Genomic DNA, 21150 nt, shown 5'->3' with positions numbered 1-21150 from the left:
AAAGAAAGAGAGAAAGGAGTATTTATTAGAGTTTCTTGGACAAGGAGGTTTCATGCATCTCTAGATATCAGTCTTGTCTTTTTTAAAATGAAGTGTCCTTACTGCATTTAATGATACAGATGAAACCATGAGTAGCATGATTTGGGAATTGCATTTTGTATTTGAAGAAACTGAGGTGCAGAGGGGTGAAGGACAGCTGGTATGATTTCCTCAGAGCAGGGTCAGCAAAGATCTACGCAGGTCAGTCACCATGAGCATATCACACACTTAACCTTGAACATCACATAACATAAAGGTGTATTTTTAAATATATGAATGTACCAAACTTTAATTTTCACTTCACACTCAAAACTTCTGTACAAAAAGAGGCAAAGCAGGCAAAAAAAAAAAAAAAAAAAAAAGAAAGAAAGAAAAAAAAGAAATTACAATGACTTCAGCAAACAACATCCGACAACCTTGAAACAGTTTTGGGTATGCAATGACCTTTACAGAGGTGGTGAGAAAATTGGTGGTCCAAAGCTTTATGCTCCTGAAATAACATTCCAACGTCAACTATACACATCTAGGAAAACCTGCAGCTATCTAGCATACAAGAATGAATGAGAAGTCTCTGAACTCTAGTGCACAATTGGATGCCAAGATTTGTGGTCCTTATTTTTCTTTCGAGAAAGAACGAGATTATTTTTCCTTAAATGTGATGATGTATCAAAAACCTAGGTTTATCATTAATGTCTTGATAGAATGGTGATGACTAAGAGCAGATATTGATGATATTAACTAATAATTAAGAGATAATATCCCTGGGTTTCTTGGATCAGTACAATTCAAAACATCTATTTCCACCTTTTTTTTTTTAATTTAACATTCATTCCTTGTGGCACATGGAAGATTTCTGAGAATAGAGTTAAAATGCCAGAAGAAGAATGTATATGAGAAACATGATTTTTACCTTGTTGTTTGCCTCAAAATAAATATCTGAGTCATGGAAAACACTGTTTATTTGAAAACTATGAGACATCAAATATGAAAGATAGTTAACATTGACATTGACACCGTCACTAGCATTTCCCCCACCCCACCCATGAGTCTTGGACACATGCATGCGGCACAAACAAACTGATTGTTCAAGGGCTCCTGATGCCTGGAGGACAGTCTCTTAAGACAATTTGTCTCCCACGGCAGCTCTGGAGTGGACCCAAGACCCATCCCCAGTAGTGATCACAGACATTTATCCTGTCCTCCTGATGATCAGAGGCAACGATTCAGACCCTGGACTTCCCAGAATCCATGTGCTAAGTCTCAACTGTGAGACAAGGTGGCCCCGCTAAACTGAAGCAGGCCAGCAGCCCATACATATGTTTGGTCCCATTGGATAGAAAGTCTAATTAAAAATTATAAATGTGCTCAACTATTTATATATATATATATACTATTTGACAGATAATCCCTAACATTTTTTTTTTTTTTTTTTCATTTAGCTGGCTGAGAGGCAGCTGTGGTGTGGACACATGGCTTGGGTTCGAGTCCCTGGGTCAGTGCCTCAAGAACCCAGTGGCAATTGGCAAGTCCTTTCTTCTCTTCAAACTTTAATCTGCTCATCTGAGAAAAGAATGAAATGCCCAGTGAAGATAAGCACTGTGCACTCTGTATTCTTAGGCTTGACAGGGGCTAAGCAAAGCCAAAGCAAAGCCCTGGCTGCCACGCAGGACATCGCTGAGGCTGAATATTTAAGGACTTTGCTCATTCTGCATCACCACATTCTCTGGCTTCCTCCAGGGTTTTAGAATTCCTAGGTTTGAAACGCTCTTGAAGTCCATCTAGTATTTTTCTGTGTTGATGAGAGAAGCTCCATCCAAGCAGCCAGGCTTATTCAGCTTGAAAAACTAAGGAAAAGGGCCTTGTCTTCATTGGTTGACTGACATTGACATATAAACCAGGGACTCTTTCCTGCCATTTGACTGCATTTCTTTGTTAAGACACAACAGAACAGGCATATACCCCCTTTTCTTGGACAACATAAATGTATGTATGTACCAAATATACAAGGGAATGTCAGCTGGGCACTAAAGGCCAGAAAGCAAAGGTATCTCATTCCTTGGAATGTTGCAAATGATGCCAAACCTTGATGTACCAGGACCCAATACCCAGGATCATCATTCACTTACTATCTAGGCAACTCTGCTTCTAGCAGAAATAGGCAAGAAGTAATATAGGCCAGACTGAGTATTTCTCTACAATGGTCCAGTCCCATCCCATAGTATAAACTCAGGCCACATGGTGAAAAAGGAAGACTATGGGGACTCAGGAGGGAAGCATCTTGGATCCAGCTCCACCTGGGAGCCATCCTGGATGACCACAGATGCTGGGCCTTATGTTCCCACTGGAGGTCAGGATAGGTTTCCAAGATTTCATTCTAACTAAGCTCTGCTCTGCAGACAGAATGACTACAGGCCTCGTAATGTTGATAGTCATTAAGACAGTGGGGCAATGCTTACTGGCATGGACCCAGAACAAGAATGGCAGAGCCAGTCATTTTATCAGCTCCTAATCTTACAGGATTCTTGGAGATTGTCTGCTTTAATTGCCATGTTATAGATGAGGAAGCTGAGATGTAGAAAGCTAAGAAAATTTCCTAAGATCATGCTGTGTTTCATTAGTAGGCCAAGGACTAAATCCAGGTACTTAGACCAGAGCTTTCCCACTGCAACAACCTAGCAACAAGAGCAGGAAGGAGTTGTCTCTTAAATACCAGGTAACCTGAAATGTACATTTTCTTCCCTAAATTCCCCCAGGTTTCTGGTAACTAAAAACATGTCCTAGACTTCTGTTCCCACATGAATGGTCCACATGGGTAGAAGACAGGGCTCCCCTGACAGGAGGAACTGTGTCCCCAGACCTAAATCAGCAAATTTACCTTTGACCTCAAAGTCGAACCTTCACTTTCCTGTCCCAGGAGGCAGAGGGTCGATGTGGACTGATGTCACCTCTCACGAATATTCTAAAGACAACCACCTTCCTCAATCCAGCTGCAAGAACCCATTGTTGTACCCCCATGCTCCCTCACTATCCAGCGAAAATCCAGGTGATTTTTCCTCTCACAAAAGTAAAAGGGAATGTTAGAGGGACCCAAATCCAGACAGAAAGGGAATATGCTGATTAATAAAACATGTGCGAACAGCAGAGTTGCACGTGTGCTTTGCAGGCTGAGAGGGGGCGTGCTGAATTCAGAACACTTGGGTTTGATTCTCCACATGCATTTCTTTTCGTGAATTTCTCTCTCCCTCCGTCAGGATAACGGTTGTATTTCTTGTAGCTGAGCCGACACAGGAAATCAAATGCTTTGTGTTTCTATAAGCTATACTTCCCAGAGAGATAACACATCTAGAGTTATAACACTACCACAAACTATTAGGAATTTCTGATTGTTACAGGTGTCATTAAAGGACTCCGGTAGCAAAGATCAAAATCTCCAAATTCGGCCTTTGGAGAAGGGGGTTTCGTTTCAGACATCAAAGGTAAGGCTCTCAAGTCAATTTATGCTCTGCTGGGTTGAGTCAGTCAGGATACAAATTAAGGTCCATATATTTCAGTGACAGGAAGGAAACGGTTATGTAAATACACAAGTATTAACATCAATCTGTATTAAATTATGTAAACATATACATCTTCTGAGGTCAGCACACAGATCCTCTTCTTTGAGCAGAGCTCTACTGAAGCATTGCTCGAATCTGTTTGGAAGTGGACTCATCATTCAAGTGCTTTGTAGTGAACCTGAGTGGAGACAGAAAGGTGGAGGTCAGCAGGCAAGCAGTGGTCCAAGAAAGCTTCCCCAATGACACCCCATCCTTCCCTTGAGAAGCACCCAGAGATCAATCAAACACGTGGGCTCACATCTTCAGACAGGGAGCACACTTCTGTGCTCTTTGTATTCTCAGGCAGGTTTGGTATCTGATTCTTCCTTCCAAAGGGGTTTTGTAGGATGGTTATTAAACTATGTAGATCTTCTGCCTAATCAAGTAATTACACAAGGAAATGCAGTCCACCTCATTTTTTGAGGGCGTAGATTTTACCTGACTGAATGCAGCATCTTGACTACTGAGTTATCCCTATTTTCTTTTTTCAATAAATTTTATTGGTGTATTATAATTATAAAAAATAGTGGAATTCATTGTGACATACTTTTACACATCCCTATTGTCACAAATTTCAAAATATGGATTTCCCAAAACTGAAAACGTTGATGGTTGGTCCTCATTCCCGCCACCAGGGGGCACTGAAGCAGATGAACGAACCAAAAAAAAAAAAAAAAAAAAAAAAAAAGAATAAATAAATGTAATCTGCAGTCTCCTGGTAACCCCATGTAGAAATTGTCTGTGCAAAGGAAGGTAACAAATTAACAAAGCAAAACCTCAACCGTGACCTAGGTACCCCATAGAAGTTTCTATTTAGTCACAATAACTTTTTAGGTGAGGTATGAGGTAATGGCCTTAATTTTATAGATGAGAAAACTGAGATCTCAAAGCTGACGATTTTGATTTGTGAACAGTTTCTACTTTTGACTTGAACTTGGGTCTGGCTGCCCCAGCAGCCTGTGAGCCTTTCACCTCATCCTGTGTCTACAGGAGACAGTTCCAACACTCAGATGGGACTCCCAGCCCAGCACGGCACCCTGCTCTTGAGAAAGTCTGCTTGATTGAATGGAACTGGGAAGTTCAGGAAATCCAAAAGTTAAAGTCTTCTTATTGTATGTAGAAAGCCGGCCTGGTGTGAAGTGGGAGAAGCCCTGGAGAACTCATGGAATTGGGAGGGCTCTCATAGTAATACGTGTGTTTTGAAGGATGATGTGCTCTGACTCAGCAAGTCAGAAAAACAGCACCAACATCAGTATCATTTCAAGTGCGTCTCAGTTTGTTCATTTATTAAATGAGGATAATAGGTCAGTCTTGTGTCTCTGAGTTGGGATGATTAAATGGGACAATGTGATGGCACTGGACACAGATGGAAGAGTCCTGGTTCCTTCCACTCAGGCTTCTGAACACTTGCTGTATGTACAGGGGAATTAAAGAATAAGGCAGCAGGGTGCATGAGCCTTCCTGACTGCAACCCGGGACTGGGATGATCTGCACCGTGGCAGAAGTCAATGAACTCCTGTAGAGGTGTCACTGCTAAAAAACGAGACTCCCTCCCTGAAGCGTATTAAACAGATGCGTCCTTGGGATGAGAGGAGGAGCTGGGGCATTACTTGTTAACAGGGAGCAGCTGGAATGAGCTTCAGCTGGACAAATACTTAGCGGTGTTCTCTGTTCTGCAGCTGCACATGTCAACCACCCGGGGAGCTTTAGAACAAGCAAGCAAACAAACACAAACAAACAAAAGGGATGCCTGAGCCTCTGGCCCAGAGGTCTGAGTCACGCGGTCTGGCTCAGAGGGGGAGCGTGTGTTTTCAGACACAACCCACAGCGGACTCATGCGCAGCCAGGTGGGGCAACCACCAGGGAGGAGGGAAGGAAGACCCAGAGCCTCTCCTTCTGAGCCCCACTAACCACAAAGTGACCAGCCAAGAGTTGGGCCCCTGACCTGTGGGGTCACCTAGACCTGGGCTTAGAGACCAGCTTGTCCACATGCTGTGTGACACTGGGTAAGTTATTTGACTCCTTTAAATCTCCATTTTTCCCCATCTGAAAAAAGGGCATGATAAAAGGTGCTGCCAAAAAGGTCACTGGGAAGATTAAATGTGTTAAAAATATGCAAGGAGATAAGCTCAGTGCTCTGGCCCTGTGTCCCCAACAGCGGCCACATCTGCAACAGATCTGGAGGGGTGGTTGCCCGTGTCAGTCCTCCCTGGGGCTGGCTCACCTGAGGGCGTTCAGCAGCCCCTCCACACTGTCTGGGGCCTGTTCCTTCAACACCTTTATGCAGCCCTTCATCTAGGAGAAAGCACAGTGTATCGTTAAAGTCCCAGTAACTCCGTCCATCCAGCACCTATGCCCCATGATACCTGCCAATCATCATCTCATAGAAATCAAACACAGAAATGATTAACAGGCTTCCCAACCCCTAGTGCTGGTGGGTTGCTCCTGGGCTTCTAGAGAGTTCTGTAGGATTGCAGTCATTATCAACTTTTACACTCTACTGCAGTTGTAAATTTTACTTAGTTTTGGAGACAAATACTCAAGACTTGGATTTTTTTTTTTTTTTGTCTTATATTCCTTAGCTAAGTGCAGGGATATAAGAGCTTCTACTCAGTTCTCAGTTGAGATTTATTAATTGATTTTACACACCTGACTTTATGTCTCCTTCTGCCAGGATGCTTTCCCCCAGTTGTTTGGCAAAATCTTAACATTTTTTGGGGGGTGGGTCTTCAGTTGAAGTTCACCAACCCCGGGAAGTTTCTTCTGACCTCACTATCCTCACCAGGTAGCAAGAAGCACCACCATGCATTCCCAATCACTGAACCTTGGGGAATTTAGTGACCAATTTAAATTGTCTCCTTCTCTAGACAAGGAGTTCCTGGAGCTGCTAGTCTATGTCTTAATCACATTTGAGAAGACAGTAAAGGCCAATTGTTAGGATTATCGACCTATGAAGGTGGACACTTGGATTTCCACCGTTCTTGCTTGTTTAATATTTGCATGAACTTGGGCAAGTTTCTTCATTTTTTTGTGCCCTTGAAATAAGTTCTTTATAATTTGAGCAGTTCATGAAAACTAAATTTATATAGGTCATATTAAATTATGCACATCCTGTAGCTTTTTCTTTATTTGGCATAGCAAAAACAATCATTCATTTTAAACTCATAGGTTTATGCCCTAGATGTACTGGATTGGGTTATACTCAAGGTCTTTTTTTATGAAAGGTTACTTGTAAGCATTTTCTATAGACATACTTCTGGCACGCCAAAAGTGTTATTATAAAGGACTGAGAGACCCTATAAATGGCTGGAGGCAGTCAGGGCACAGCATTGAGAATCATTTGGGGGTTACATAGAGGCTCATCAAGAAAGAATGTCATGGTTAATTAGAGATGTGTGCTGGCGGTACAGGACTGGCTATAAGTATCCTGGGTACGTGCCACTCTGGGTCTGGTGATGAAGACACTTGGTCCCTCTGTTAAAACTCATGGTCTATGGGAAGACAGAGAGGTAGTTCATTATCACGGTGTGATGAGTGTTCCTGCAACACCTCCCAAGGGGCAGTAACCAAATGGATGTAGAACAGGTGGAAGTGATGGAAACTCTTGAGGAATTTCTAGGTCTATTTCAGTATGATGAGAGTCATGGAGTGAAGAAGATGCTGTTGGAGCCGCAGCTGGAGACAGATGCAGGTGGGTTAGCGCAGTACGATGGGAACCTGGGGACTTTTACTTGCAGAAAATATCATTGGCAGGGGTTAAACATACTAGGAATTTGGTTAACATGGATAAGGACCAGAAAGCAGGAACAAGAGCCTCTGAGACCGGGAAGGTGGGAACAGCAGCAGGCTCGGAGAACAGAGGGAGATGGATAGCAGGATCAGCCGACTGAGCAGATCTGAGGGTGCAGAAGTGGAAGAAGACCATTCCAGGGATGGCGTAGGTTAATGGCTGCACTGGGGTGGGGTGGGGTGTGGGCAGAGAATGAGGAAGCCCGTGGCAGGAACTCAGAAGGGGGAGCAGCCTGTTAGGAAATGAGAATCTTTGGTTTTGGACCGGCCATGTTTCAGATGTCCATGGGAAGTAGGGTCTGGAATTATGGGTGAAACCTGGCCAAGGGATAGGTATTAGGGAGTGATTTCTTATGGGTTAATATCATAAGATCCTAAGGAAATCATTTGAAAACACCCTTTCACCCCCGATCACCTTCCCTGGAACCTGATTAGCGTCTACTCTCTAAACAGTTCATCCCCTTGGGGAAAATCCTACACCTTCTTCAAAGACCACCTCAAATGTCACCCTCTTCTTTGCCCCTACACAGAACGGGTTTCTCCTCCCTGGGCTTCTGAAACTCTCTGCACTTTTATTTTGCAAGCCGGGGCATGCCCTTCACGTGTGCACACAGTACCTCTCCCAGGGCCTCACACTTGTTTCTTTGGCTGATGCTGATGCACTAGTACTTATAAACCCAGTGCCTGTAACTGCTGACTTAGAAGCAGATTGTTATGTAGAATAAGGATCTTTTATGTCATCAAAGAAAATGACCCATCTCAAATATGTGCTATGCTTACTAAACCTGAAACTTTCTTAGAGGCACAAGCAAAGTTCAATATGAACAAGGCTTTCTTAGCCTGCATGAACAGGTAGACTTTACCAAGACTAATTGTAAAGATTAACATTACACACAGTTACAACCTCAACAGAAGGACTCAGTCAAAGTCATGTAAAGCCAAGCCTTTCAAAGGCTAAGGATACAAGGCATAATTGTACCCAGCATATTTGTAACTGTTGACTCTCTGACAAGTTAACAAATGGCTATGGTAAATGAGAATGTCTTATAAGTACCAGGTAATAAACTCAGTCCACAGTCAAATGATATTTATAGAGTTATTCACAGAGTTATTTATACTCAATATGTAATATGAAAATGTTAAAGCCTTACAAAGAACATATTTATTGGTATGAAAAATGCCCATAATATACTGTTATGCAGATGGAATATGGTTTTAAATTGCATGCCTATCAAAGTCCTAATTTGCTAAGTATACCCACAAATAGAAAATAAAAAAAAAAGAAAGAAAAAAAGAAGGGGACATGTGTATGCTGACATCTTAACAGTGGTCTTCTGTCTATGGTGTGATTATTACAGAAACGTTAAATTTTCTATATTTTGGTTGCCTATATTTTAAATTTCTTGTAATCAATATTTATTTTCTTAGCAAATAGATATGCTTATAATAAGAGTCATGAAAGTTCTATGAAGAACCACGCCTAGGAACCCAGAACCACAAGTGAGTAATACAAGTTACATATTTCATTGATGACTTTCCTTGTGTTCTTCAGACTCCTGGCTCTCTGGGCTGCAGGTTTTCTCTTGACAGTGCCAGTGCATTGAAGAGGCCATTTTGTGCAGATGGGTGGACACTGTGCACCACCCACGTCAGAGTAAGTTATGACCAACAGGACGTGCTCTGCGCTTAAAGCACCTGCACACCCCTTTAAATCAAGTGTTTTCCGATGATCATTCATTCAGGCAGTAAAAAGCCCGTGGAGCATCTATTTGAGAGCCACGTGCTATGTGCCAGATACAGCGCAAGACAATGAAGCAGGTATTAGACATATAGCTCATGAGTCCTGTCCTTGCCCCAAGACTTGGAGTCTGTGGGAGGCTCAGGAAATACAAATTGGTGGGCGCTCTGAGGACCCCTGCAGAAGGCAGATTCTACCCATGCAGGGCACAGGAAATGTGTCCCTGGATGAGGTGATAGTGAAGAGTAGCTGAAAGAAATCCATCCAGCAGAGAGGAAAAGAAGGGTCCTCTTGGCAAGGAAAATGGATGATGCATATTCAAATAACTGGAAAAGGTAGGAAATTTGGGAGGGGCAGCAGGTAGGGAGGAAACTGGGTCATTTGGCTTTTGACCATGGGATCTTGCAATCCAGTATCTCCCAATTCTTTCATATTAGTGCGCATGCAACCGAAAGAAAACGTGGTGGGCACGTTGGGTCAGTGAAGGGGCAGAACGCAGCCAAGATCATCTGTGTCCTGGGTGTGCTTTTAGCCAAGGGACTGATCAGCATCTCAGCATTCTTGCTCCACTTTTGAGAAGGTCCTAAGCATATGATCAAGAGTGGCCTCTTGCTCTGAGGAGAGCCACCAAGAGGGCCTGAAACTTGGAGAGGCCACTCTCAGTGGGGGATGGAGGCCAGAAGAAGAGAAGCTGAGTCTGTCTAGAACAACACCTGTGGACCCTTATTGGAAAAGGACAGTGCACAGCGATTCTTACATCGATCTTGGATGTCTTGCAGAAGGCTCCCACCGGGTGGACGTGGTCGTAGAGGATGATGACCCCCACCATCACCCTCATGCAGAACATCAGTGTTTCTTCGCTCGTGAACCTACTCCTGTACTCCCTGCAAGAGAGAAGATACAGCAGTGTGTCACTTCCTCGACAGAGCGTGAGCAGACTGGGCCACACAATCGGCCACTCTTCTAATCCTCTCTGGAGAACAATCCCAGGCCTGCCCCGAGTGGGTTAGTACACTCCAGAAGAGACCCCGATGATGACTCTTTGAATCTATCCAACCGGCAATTCAGTACAAAAATAAGGTAAATTAGAGGGCAGTAAATTCTCTTCTCTTCTGCCCTCCAGCAGCCAGCTCATCAGGTTCGTCACTCCCTCATCCATCCATCTTGAATATTTTATAGCAGGTCCCTCTGGCTGTCCAAGATTATAGAGAATAATGGCTTCATTACAGGGCAAGAGAATCAGGCTCATTTCTACAGAGCAGCTCTTGTGTCCCCAGCCAGAGTAACTTCCTTTGTTAAGACACAGGCTGCAGATTGAATAGGATTGGCAAAGATACCGTAAAGAAGTTATGTATCATTTATTGAGTTGAGAGACTTTGTGGAGTTTGAATTTTGTTCACTTATTTGAACAGGGTCCCTGGTGAGTGAAATAATTCAGGCCAATTCTAGAGACTTCCTTAGCATCTGTTTCATTATGAGTTGGTCCCACTATGAGAATTATTACGACTTCTGTCTTGGAATAAATCTCAACTTTGATATAAGTGAAATATATGAAATTAATGTCCTCTTACATTTGAACAGACATCAAATTTGATAAAGCACCCTTGACACATTTGGTCTTCCCAAACACTCTGCACAGTACAAGGTATCATGGTCTTTGTTAGATGAGGAACCCAAGGAAGGCCAAGGGAGGTCAGGTCACGCAATCATAGGCACAACATGGAGTACAGACATAAGTGTACCCCAGAATTTTGAGTACAGATTTTCCCAAGACTCTGTTGCTTCATCCTCAATAACCTCAACCATTTTTAAAGCCTATTAACTAGTTAAGATACAAATAAAGTGGGTGGAGAGAGGAGAGAGATAGATGCAGAAAGAGAGAGAGAGAGAGAGACAGAGAGAGAGGGAGAGAGAGAATGAGTTCTGTTACCACTGTTATGACAACCTTACTTCTACTTGCTTCTCACATTTTCTCTGCAATGTTTATGACTACCATCCATCTAAGCCACACCTCCATTTGGTCCTTACATATCTCCTATAGCATCTTTGAGTGCTGGTTCTGCCTTCTAGCAAGCTATGCAATTTTGGGGAAGTCAATCAAGCAATTTGGGCCTCAGTTTCTTCATCTACAAAAGGTACATGATTACTATACCACTGAGTTCTCTATGATAATCGAAGCAGATAATACACACATAAATTGTAACATCTGACTCATTAGCATCATCTTGACAGGCTCCAGCCTTGCAAACTCTCAACCATGAAATGACCTCTGATTTCACTTACGGAGTTTCCAGCATGACTTTGCAAACACTTGTCATAGTGCTGAGGCAGTCTGTGGTGTTCTCTATTGGCAGGGTTTTGTTCTAAAGGAAGACACAAATGTATGTTAGCTCTGTTCATTGTTTTGCACAATTAAGTAAAATATCCACATTGTTGCTGAACTTCACTTACTTCAGAGACAAAGTGCATTGTGGCATTGCTAAGGGTTTTCAGCATGGGTGTGGCTTCTGCATAGAAGAGGGACATTCGATTGGCCATCTCATTATTAACTTCATTCTCAATGTCTAGCTGAAGAAAATAAGAAGACAAATTATAAAGCTAAAGTCAAAATTCTCCAACACTCTCTTCTGGAAACTGAAATAGAGGCAAGGACTCCTTTTTTCTCTGTGTCCTCCCTGATCCAGAAAGCCAAAGACCCTGGGAGCAGGTGGCAAAGGCCAGGGAAGTCCAAGGACTCACATGCATGTTGTTGATGCGGTTGCGACTTATTGTCCTCCTGTAGTAGCTAAAGTCGTTCTGAATGGCTGGGTTTCTCATCTGAAATTCAGAAGAGAGGAAAGATGGTCATCACTCAGCATCAGGAAGGGATGAGTATCAGGAGTCCAGACACTAGATTTTATAAATATCCCAGGAATTCTCTTTTGTAATTTAAGAGTCAGAACTTCTGGTTAAAATAAGGACCAGGAACTTCGTTATTCTAAAATATGCCCTGTTTGTACTGTGGGCTAGATTTCAGGGAAAGTATATTTGTTCTCAATAAGGAACAGACACTTGAAAAGGTTTTCTCTTATTTCATTTGGCAGATTTTGAATTTCTATATATAAAGCATCATCTTAAATTACTTTTACCACATGGAATGGAAATACTCACCACAGCACATGTCTCTGGGGAAGGAGCTAAGTCTCACCCCCACCCCGCCCCCACCAGCAGAAGAGCTGTGCGTGGCAGGTACTCAGTATGAGCCTGTGTCCCTTTCACACACACTTGTCCTAACCTTCAGCTCATCAAATCGAAGGGTAAAATGTAAAATTTCTGCAAACTCCTTTGCCAGGGCCTGTTCCCGTTCCAGGTGCTGGGTTGGCGTGTAGGGCGGACAAGTCAGCGATTCCAATAAACTCTGAAGAGCTTTTTCTGAAAGTCAAAGGGATAAATATAAATATTTTTGGTGGACCAAAGATATACCTCAAAAAAGCACAATTGTCAGCCACAGCTGACGGTCTCGGAGACAGCCTGCAAGGGTGCTCCCTCTCCATGTGTGCCCCGCGTCAGTGTGAGACGGGATGCCTGCGGAGGAGAGAGAGGAGTCTCTCAGGGCTCAGGCTACCTGCACTCAGAGACCCCACGGTCACACAGGTTTGTAAGTGTCTCTCTAAGTTCAGCTCACGTAGTTCATACTCCCATTTCCTGATACTGTTAGAAGAGCACAGATAGGCAGTTTGGGGTCATGCTCATGAGAACCATTCGTGACACCGGATGAGATGTGACAGCAGCTTTGAACACATGGGTTAGATTTATGTGCTCCGCAGAGAAAGAATTCTAGTCCTATTCTAACTTTCCTCTGCATCTATATTCTAGCCTATTCCCAAGAATGTTTTTCTACAACCTTATCACCATTTTGACCTCTATTGTTTTTACAGCAACCCCATTCCTCTCACTTGCCTGTTTCTAAATATTCTCCATAGTTTTTACGTGCACACACACACACACACACACACCGTTATTTAACCAACCCTTTGTAGCAGGGATTGAAAAACTATGGTTCACAGGCTAAATCTAGTCCAATGCCATTTTTGTAAAAAAGCTTTTATTATAAGATAGATATAGTCATACTTTCCTGAGTTGACTAAGACTATGTTAGTGCTATAAATGCAGAGTTTAACCTGGGCATGGTGGTGCACACCTGTAATCCCAGTGACGGAGGCCAAGGCAGGAGGATCACAAGATCAAAGTCAGCCTTAGCAATTTAGCAAGGCCCTAAGCAACTTAGCAAGACACTGTCTCCAAAATGAAAAATACAAAAGGGCTGGAATGTGGCTCAGTGGTTATGTGCTCCTGGGTTCAATTGCGGTACCAAAAAAAAAAAAAAAAAAGTCAGAGTTTAAGTTGTTGCAAAAAACACAAGACTCAAATGCTTACTACCTGGCATTTTACAGAACAGTTTGACAACATTGTCTCTACATAGTCCTTACATGTCTTTTACAGCATCTTACAAGGGATGCCTCTATCCTTTCTTAAATATTCCCAACTGTGGGAATACACTGTTGGGGGCAGCAGCCAGGAATGCCATAGTGTGGCCTAACTGATGGACTTTTTCCTTTTGCTGAGCAGAAACTGGGCTCTTTGGGATTTCAGTTCATCAATTCTGAATATATGCTTTAAGTAAACAAAGAGAACCTGATCGCTCTTTTAACTGAGAGTCTATGGAAATCTTCTTTCCTTGGCCTCAACTTCTAGGCCTCTCCACATCATGACCATTATTTCCCCATATTTCAATCTCTTAATTTCTGCTTGAAATGTGGCATTTGTTTTATGGCAAAAGTAAAGTAGAACAAACTTATTGCCTTTTTCATTGTAGATATACTATATTAACTAATGAAACCTCATATAGCTTTTTTTTCTCATGTTTTGACTTCTCATTCATTTATGTCTTCTTTGATGTCATCTCACACATTTCGCATGTTCTAACATGGGCTTTATTGATCTTTTATAGACTAAATTAATCTAGTTAATTTTGTCTTATACATTTTGTGGATATTTTAATAAATGGTATCTTTTCAAAATTTAAGGTGCATTTTAAATTCTTTGTCTTTGTATAAAAATACAACCGATTTCTATGTATTCTTATATCTGGCAACCATGAGGCCTTCCATTTCCAGAGAGCTCTCATTTTTTAGAAAATTTTTTACAGACTGCATTTTGATTCATTGTACACAAATGGGTACATCATTTTCTTTCTATGGTTGTGCATGATGTAGATTCATACCAGTCGTGTAATCATACATGTACATAGGGTAATGATGTCTGTCTCATTCCACCATTTTTCATACCTGACCCCCTTTCATTTCCCTCTGTGTAATCTAAAGTTCCTCCATTCTTCTCTCACCCTCCACCCCCACCCCCATTATATATTGTCATATAGCTTTACTGTTGGGGACCATGATGATTCACACTGTTGGTCACCCTGAGCCTTCTATCAAACAGACTTGGCCTTACTCTTGCTTCTGTAGAGCCAGGTACCTATGCAGGTGTGTGTGTGTGTGTGTGTGTGTGTGTTGTTTGTTTGCTTGTTTTTAATGCTAAAGGAAAGGACTACATGTGTGTTTCCTTGTATTTTACTATATTACATTTTTCACATGAGTGTAGGCAACCAAATTCTTTTGGGGTTAGCAGAGAACCTGTATCTTCCAACTTCACTGCTATTCAGAAATGAGATTATCCAACAGGAAACTATGAAAAGTTGGACCCAGATGATCACGAACAATGGAAAGCCCACCCTTAATGTGCCCGTAGAGACACAGACATTCTCCAGGTGCCAATGCACAGGGGAAGAAACTCTGGGGTACATTAAAACATATGACCAGAGTTGTTGTTCATGAATGACCTCATAAAACCCAGGAGATGGTTGTAAGACATTTTACAACATGACAAGCTGTCCCTGTTACCTTTTCAAGTGGCAAAACAGAACTTCACATGTGGGGAATGAAAATGATAAACACACACTCACCTAGGCGTATAGAAAACTCATAAAATCTCTTTAGTCTCACAACCAGAGGACACACTGCATTCCAGGCTTTTTCTTGAAGCTGAATGTCATTGGGGTTTTGAATTGCCTACATACAAAAAGACACGGTAGAAAAGTTTGTTTTAAAAAAAAAGTAATAAGCACCACATCAAAATGCCATAAGATGGAAAAATATTTTAATTAAAAAATGGAATCCTTGTTGTACTTTGTGAATGTGTGCCCTTAAGTTGACAATGATTCATTGGACTGTCCCCCAAGATGCTCATTTTGAGTGAAGATTTTAGTACTTGAACATAAAGCAAATGTTCCACAGGTAGATCTTGCTTCATTCTTTTTTGCTGTTGTTATTTTGAAAAAATTTTTTAAAAAAGTACATCTGAATTAGAAGAAACTCAGCCCTCTCCATTATTGTTGATTCTTCTACAGTAGAGATAGCATGTACTATGAAGTGCACATTCTTAGATATTTCCCTTCTCTAAAATATGTATTGACTTCCTGCCAGTCTGTAACATTACCTGTATCACCTAAACTAAAGGTGACCCCTTAATAGAAAAACTCCATCTTAACAGACCATTGCTTTCAGAGCAATGCTGTCTTGTCTGACTTCCAGCTTGAGGATTATGAAGACTGCATGTTCTTTGCAGAGGAATGGTGGCAGTGGCAACAGTATGTGTGTATATGTACGTGTGTGTGTGTGCATACACGTGTTTGCAAGCATGTGTTGACATTTCCACAAAGCTAATGTGGTGGCACACACCTGTTGTCCCAGCTTCTCTGGAGGCTGAGGTTGGAGGATCACTTGAACCCAGGAGTCTGTGGTCAACCTGGGCAACATAGCGAGACCCCACCTCAAACAAAACAAAGGCCAAAGTCCTAAGGTTTTCAAGTAAAAGGAGTGCCTAGTTCTTTGTGTTAGAAGCATTATGAAGTCTGAACACTTGCACCACCTTTTTCTTTTTTACTTCTATTGTTGGTTTTCTTCTCATTAAAAATAATAACAGTAACTCCTAAGATGACAGACCTGTAGTCCACTTGAGCACAGTGTTTTGTGGCTGTTGTGTGTGACACTGACGAACTGCCAAAATCATCACAAAATGTTGAAAAGCACTTGTTATCGCAGACCTCACAACTCACAACGCAACTGCTCTTCCTAACTTTCTATGTAAGTTTCCCTTGATGAAGTTGTGTACCAGCATGATTGCTGAAGTGTGAGTTCTGCAACACCAACTGGAGGGTCAGGAAGAGAACGGCTAAGACTGCACGCAACCTGCAGCACTGTGTGCAGCTATGAATGTCCTGGAATCAAAGGGGCCATTCATACATCAGGACACATAGCACTCCTTGTTCCTCTGGTATTCTAGGAAATGTTAGGGCGATTGCTTCATCTGTGTGTGTGCATATGCGTGTGTGCATACGAGTGTGTACATGCGTGGGCGTGCATGGGTGTGTGTGTATGCATGTGTGCTGCACAGGGTTCTCCCTCCCCTCCCAGGGGGTCGTCAGTTCTACACCATCATTGGCATACGTCTCGGATCTCCGGCCCAGCGCCTTTGTAAGCTTGGAGGTCTGCAAGGATGCTCTCGGAATCCTGGAGGACAGCGCTGATCTGGTTCCATATTTCCCTCTCTCCTTCTGTGGGCTGGGCATCTAAGCAGCAAGAGACACAGAAGGCTAGTGGTTACAAACGGCTATGAAAGAGGGTTGGAGATCAGCTACCTGCTGGACACTTCTGTCTCACTTCTGTGGGTGTGATGGTTATTCTTACCACAGTAATAAGCTGCTAGAAGAGACAACTAACATCATCTTGGCCCAGACCAAGTTCAAAACATCCAACCGTCCTTCTGCACATGTTAAACCTAGCATGCTGAATTGCTATGGGGACTCATTTGTCTATTTATATGTGTAGAATACATTTTTTGCTACATGTATTGGGCAGTAGAAGCGGAAACACTGTCTTTTAGGGTTAATGTTTCCTATCGTCTTTTTAATATTTTTGGAATTAAAAACTGTTTTTAATTGTGGTAGGATGACGTAAGATTTACCCCTCGACCATAACTAAGTGTAGAGCTCAGTGGTATCTGTGACATTCTGCAGCGATCACCACCTTCCAATGCCATGACTGTCATCTCATCAAACTGAAACGCTACCTTGGGTCTGCTTTTGATGGGAGCAGCTACTGGATATTTATTTTGTGATTAAAAATCTATGAATCTGAGTAGAGAAGGAAAAAACAGTTTCCTTCTTATTTTCATAGAAACATAAGCTTAATAAATTGGATGATTAACCCTTTGGAGTCATGTCAGCAGCATAACATTCCAGAACAGGCTGACGTGGAGGAAGCACAGAGACTTCCCATGGAACATGAGTAAGAATTTTGGCAAAGACGCACAGGGCGTTCATTTTAAACACACCTGATCCCTTTATCTTCGTCTTGACTGTGACTGTTACCCACAAGAACGTGACACCTTCGAGCTTATCTACAGGAATGAAGGCCACGTTCCAACAGCCACCAAGCACTCTCCAGCTCCTCACTGATTTCCTACTTGATTGTGTCCCCAGAGCCCATAGGTTCTTCTCCTAGGAGCACTCTGATCTGGCTGGTGGGTGGGGGCTGAGAGGTGGGCCACATGGGTTTTATTTCTCTCACAGATGCTATAAAGCAGGTTAGCTGTCAGGACTGGTGAGGAAGTTAGCATTTCCATGAAAAGCAGAGAGCACTAAGGTAGAGAGGAGAGACCCTAAACTCCCTAAGATGCTGATGTCACTAGTGGAAGGTTGAGGCTAGAGCTATACCTGCTGACCAGACCCGACCCCTGTTTTCACTAATCCTTCTGGGAGTACAAAGGGCTGATCCCACAAAGGGGTACGTTACCAGTTGCTAGTGTTGCTCTGGGGGTGTAAAGGGTGGAACCCACTAGGCCCATGAGCACTGGGCTCAGAGGCCTGAGCATCAGCAGGGCTGAGCGAGGGTGGAGTGCCTGTCACCATCTGCCACACCCACAGGCTCCTCAGGGAGTGACTCCGGAGAGTTTTAGACTATCTTACTCACCAGATCCTGCCTAAGACCTAAGAAATTGATAAACCCTCCTGGGAAATGAAGGGCGACAATCATCAGTGTATGGAAATTCTCTTAAAACTAAACAGAACACATCACAGACTTTCACAGTGTATCCAGACACTTTGCAAACCATGTGTTCTAGGAATGGGAGGATTTCAACTGGAGAATAATGAGGTACTAAAGTTCATGTCAGCATTCAGAGAAGGAAGAGACGCGAGTGGCTGGGGAGAATGGAAAGACCAATGTGGGGGACAGGCCGAGGCAGAGGCTACAGGTAGACCTACACCATGTGGCAGGTGCTGTGTGGAAAGAGGATGTGGCTGGATTAACACAGGTGGGCCAGGAAGAGGAAGGAGACCGGCCAGGATAGAAGACAGAGGCTGCTCAGGGCACAGAGGGGAAAGCATGTATCACCTCTTTATCTCTGTATCCTTCCTTCATTTTCCACAAACACAGGGTAACTTTTTTCCTAGAATGATGTTACCCATAATACGAATCACTTTATGTTTTATCTTTTTCCGATTTCTCAAAGCTATATGGATGTCTATAGAACAGAAAACAAAAAATCCATAAGCTAAGAAGACTATAGCAAGAGAATTCCAGGATTCCAGGGAAATGCCAGCAGCTTCCAAGTGGGAAAAGTGTCGAAAGAAAACAGAAGGAAAAAAGAGCAGAGTCTAGAGGACAAACAAAACCAAACACCCACTGATTCAATTCTTCTTCCCTGTGATGAATGTATCAAAAAATCGTAAGCAACAACAAATTAGAACAAATTAAAAAAATTTTTTTTAAATCATAAGCTAAGTGAATTTCCTAAGGAGATATCTATTTGGAGAAGAGGAAAAAACAAGGATCTGTAACCAAGATCCCAAGAGTGAGTCTACTGAGTATAAGCAGAAAACAGTCTCTGAAAGAAGATGCTACTTGGTGGATAAGAAAGAAGCCTTCTCTGGCCCCATCCTAGCAAGTCCTAGGGAAACAGAGGTAAAGCTAAGTGGGCTCAAAGAGCTGAGCTGGCAAAACCAAACAGCATCCCGTTGGTGGTTACTTAAAAAGAGAAAGATTTCACATCAATTTTTTTTAAAATAGAGAACTTTCTTAAGTGCTTAAAAATAAATTTTCCAGGGCTGGGGAGATAGCTCAGCTGGTAGAGTGCTTGCCTCGCAAGCACAAGGCCCTGAGTTCAATCCCCAGTACCGCAAAAATAAATAAATAAATAAATAAAATTTAAAAATAAATAAATAAATTTTCCAATAGGGTGGCCTCAAGTGGTGCTGGGCGGGAGACAGGTCAGCTCCTCCCTCCACACTAGTGAAGTGACATTGTTTGATACAAATAGACGGGACTTTGATGTGACCACAGAGAGTTGGGGGGCCGTGGTGAGCACCTTCGATCTGACAGCAACACTGCCCTGGTCCTGTGAAACAGGACGCTCAGCCCCCACCTCCCTCTCTGGGAAACTGTTTCTCTTGGCAGGGTTCCTAGCCTCCCATGAGAAATGTTTCTCGTGTGGTCCTGTTTAGCGGGGGTGGAATGGGGTGGGAGAAACCCAATCCGTCATGCTGCCTTTCATCTGAGTTTAAAAATGTGTTGGCTCATTTTCTTCCATAATTTGTTATTCTTATTGGATACCTGATTTCTTCCTCCTTCCCTGTCACAGAACTGAAGCCACTTCCACTTCCAGACAATAATTAGACGCTTAGTGCTGGTAGCAGAGTTCTGCCTTCTCCGCCAGAATGCGGGAGATTCTTAGGGGATTCAAAAACCAGACGGCATCAGCTTCCCAAGCGGAGAGAGACAGCTGGGAGAAGCTCATGTGTCTGCCTGTCTTGCTTTTCAAATGGGAAAAGGAGTGCTTGACCCTAGGTGACATTTGACATTGGCCCAAATCCCTATGGAAATCCATGATTCATCCCACTTTCAATCCCAACTAAAGAATCAGATAATCAAAACTAACTAGTGAGAATTTTGTTGACTAGATATAAGAGTTGGTCCTATTTATTGTATTTTGACATCGTATGTCTAGGGTCTAGCACAGTGCCTGGTATGTCAGATGTGCTCAAGAGAAATCTGCTGGAAGAATGATTTCAATGTACTTCTCACATTGTGTTTTGGGATGGTTGTCCTGCTTGGCTTTGAACTCTGAGATCTTTGGAGACAAGATCTGTATTCTTGTCCTCCACAGTCACACAATGTCTCACTTGCTGGAGACACAATCCACATACGATGAAGCAATGACTCCGTGAGGACACTGGCCAGGTGGCAGAGAAGGGTGGTGCTTCGAGGCAGGGAAGTAAAGAAGTCAAGGAAGGTCCTGTTGCTTCCAGCCCCTCTCCTCTGTCTCTTCTCCTCAAACGGCTTTTATACTCTCACATCTCTTGCTGTTACCATTAAGACACATGCCTTTCCCAACAGTTAAACTGGCTATTCGCACTTCGTTAAACACAAATGTTAACTGTCCATCTGCGGCCTCCCTGTCTCCCTGATGTGGTCTGCGCACTACGGGGGTGTTACTTCTGTCTGGCAGAATGAGAAACTGCACTCAGGTTCACTCTTCCAATCCTAAAACGGTTATCGTTTTGCTTTCTGGAGAATTCCTGTGAGAGGCTTTGGAGTCTAAACTTCTGGCATTTCCCATATTCAGATTTAATTGGTGATCACATTTTAAAAATTCATTGTATTTTCAGCTGTCAAGAAGTGACATCTTAAAAAGGACCCTGAAGAATTAGTGGTTGAAAAGGTTACCTATATTTAGTCCACCCACAACCCCTTAAAGCTGAGTGAACAGAACTCTGAACCAGGGGCTCTTCTTTTCTATTTTTAACACTAAGAGTGACCTTTCATCAATGAAGGTACACACACGTGCGCACGCACACACACACATACGGACACACACTGATACTCAGGATGG

The 21150-nt window shown here is 42.8% G+C and overlaps 1 protein-coding gene across 1 annotated transcript in view; it reads right to left on the bottom strand.

Annotated features, from left to right (window-relative positions):
• Nucleotides 1-1421: 1421 nt before the first annotated feature.
• Cyria (CYFIP related Rac1 interactor A) overlaps nucleotides 1422-21150 on the bottom strand; it is a 97037-nt gene continuing 77308 nt past the window's right edge. Inside the window, exons 4-12 of the mRNA XM_047523336.1 lie at nucleotides 16707-16828; nucleotides 15164-15269; nucleotides 12434-12570; nucleotides 11899-11976; nucleotides 11611-11727; nucleotides 11443-11522; nucleotides 9917-10043; nucleotides 5857-5927; nucleotides 1422-3771 (exon numbers count right to left, since the gene is read on the bottom strand). Coding sequence (XP_047379292.1) covers nucleotides 3708-3771; nucleotides 5857-5927; nucleotides 9917-10043; nucleotides 11443-11522; nucleotides 11611-11727; nucleotides 11899-11976; nucleotides 12434-12570; nucleotides 15164-15269; nucleotides 16707-16828 — 902 coding nt within the window. The 3' untranslated portion in view covers nucleotides 1422-3707. The remainder of the gene's footprint in view (nucleotides 3772-5856; nucleotides 5928-9916; nucleotides 10044-11442; nucleotides 11523-11610; nucleotides 11728-11898; nucleotides 11977-12433; nucleotides 12571-15163; nucleotides 15270-16706; nucleotides 16829-21150) is intronic.

Source organism: Sciurus carolinensis, chromosome 13 (genome assembly GCF_902686445.1).
Source record: "Sciurus carolinensis chromosome 13, mSciCar1.2, whole genome shotgun sequence".
Taxonomy (NCBI): domain Eukaryota; kingdom Metazoa; phylum Chordata; class Mammalia; order Rodentia; family Sciuridae; genus Sciurus; species Sciurus carolinensis.
The sequence above is the reverse complement of the archived record's forward strand: the minus strand, read 5'-3'. Positions and strand labels throughout refer to the sequence as shown.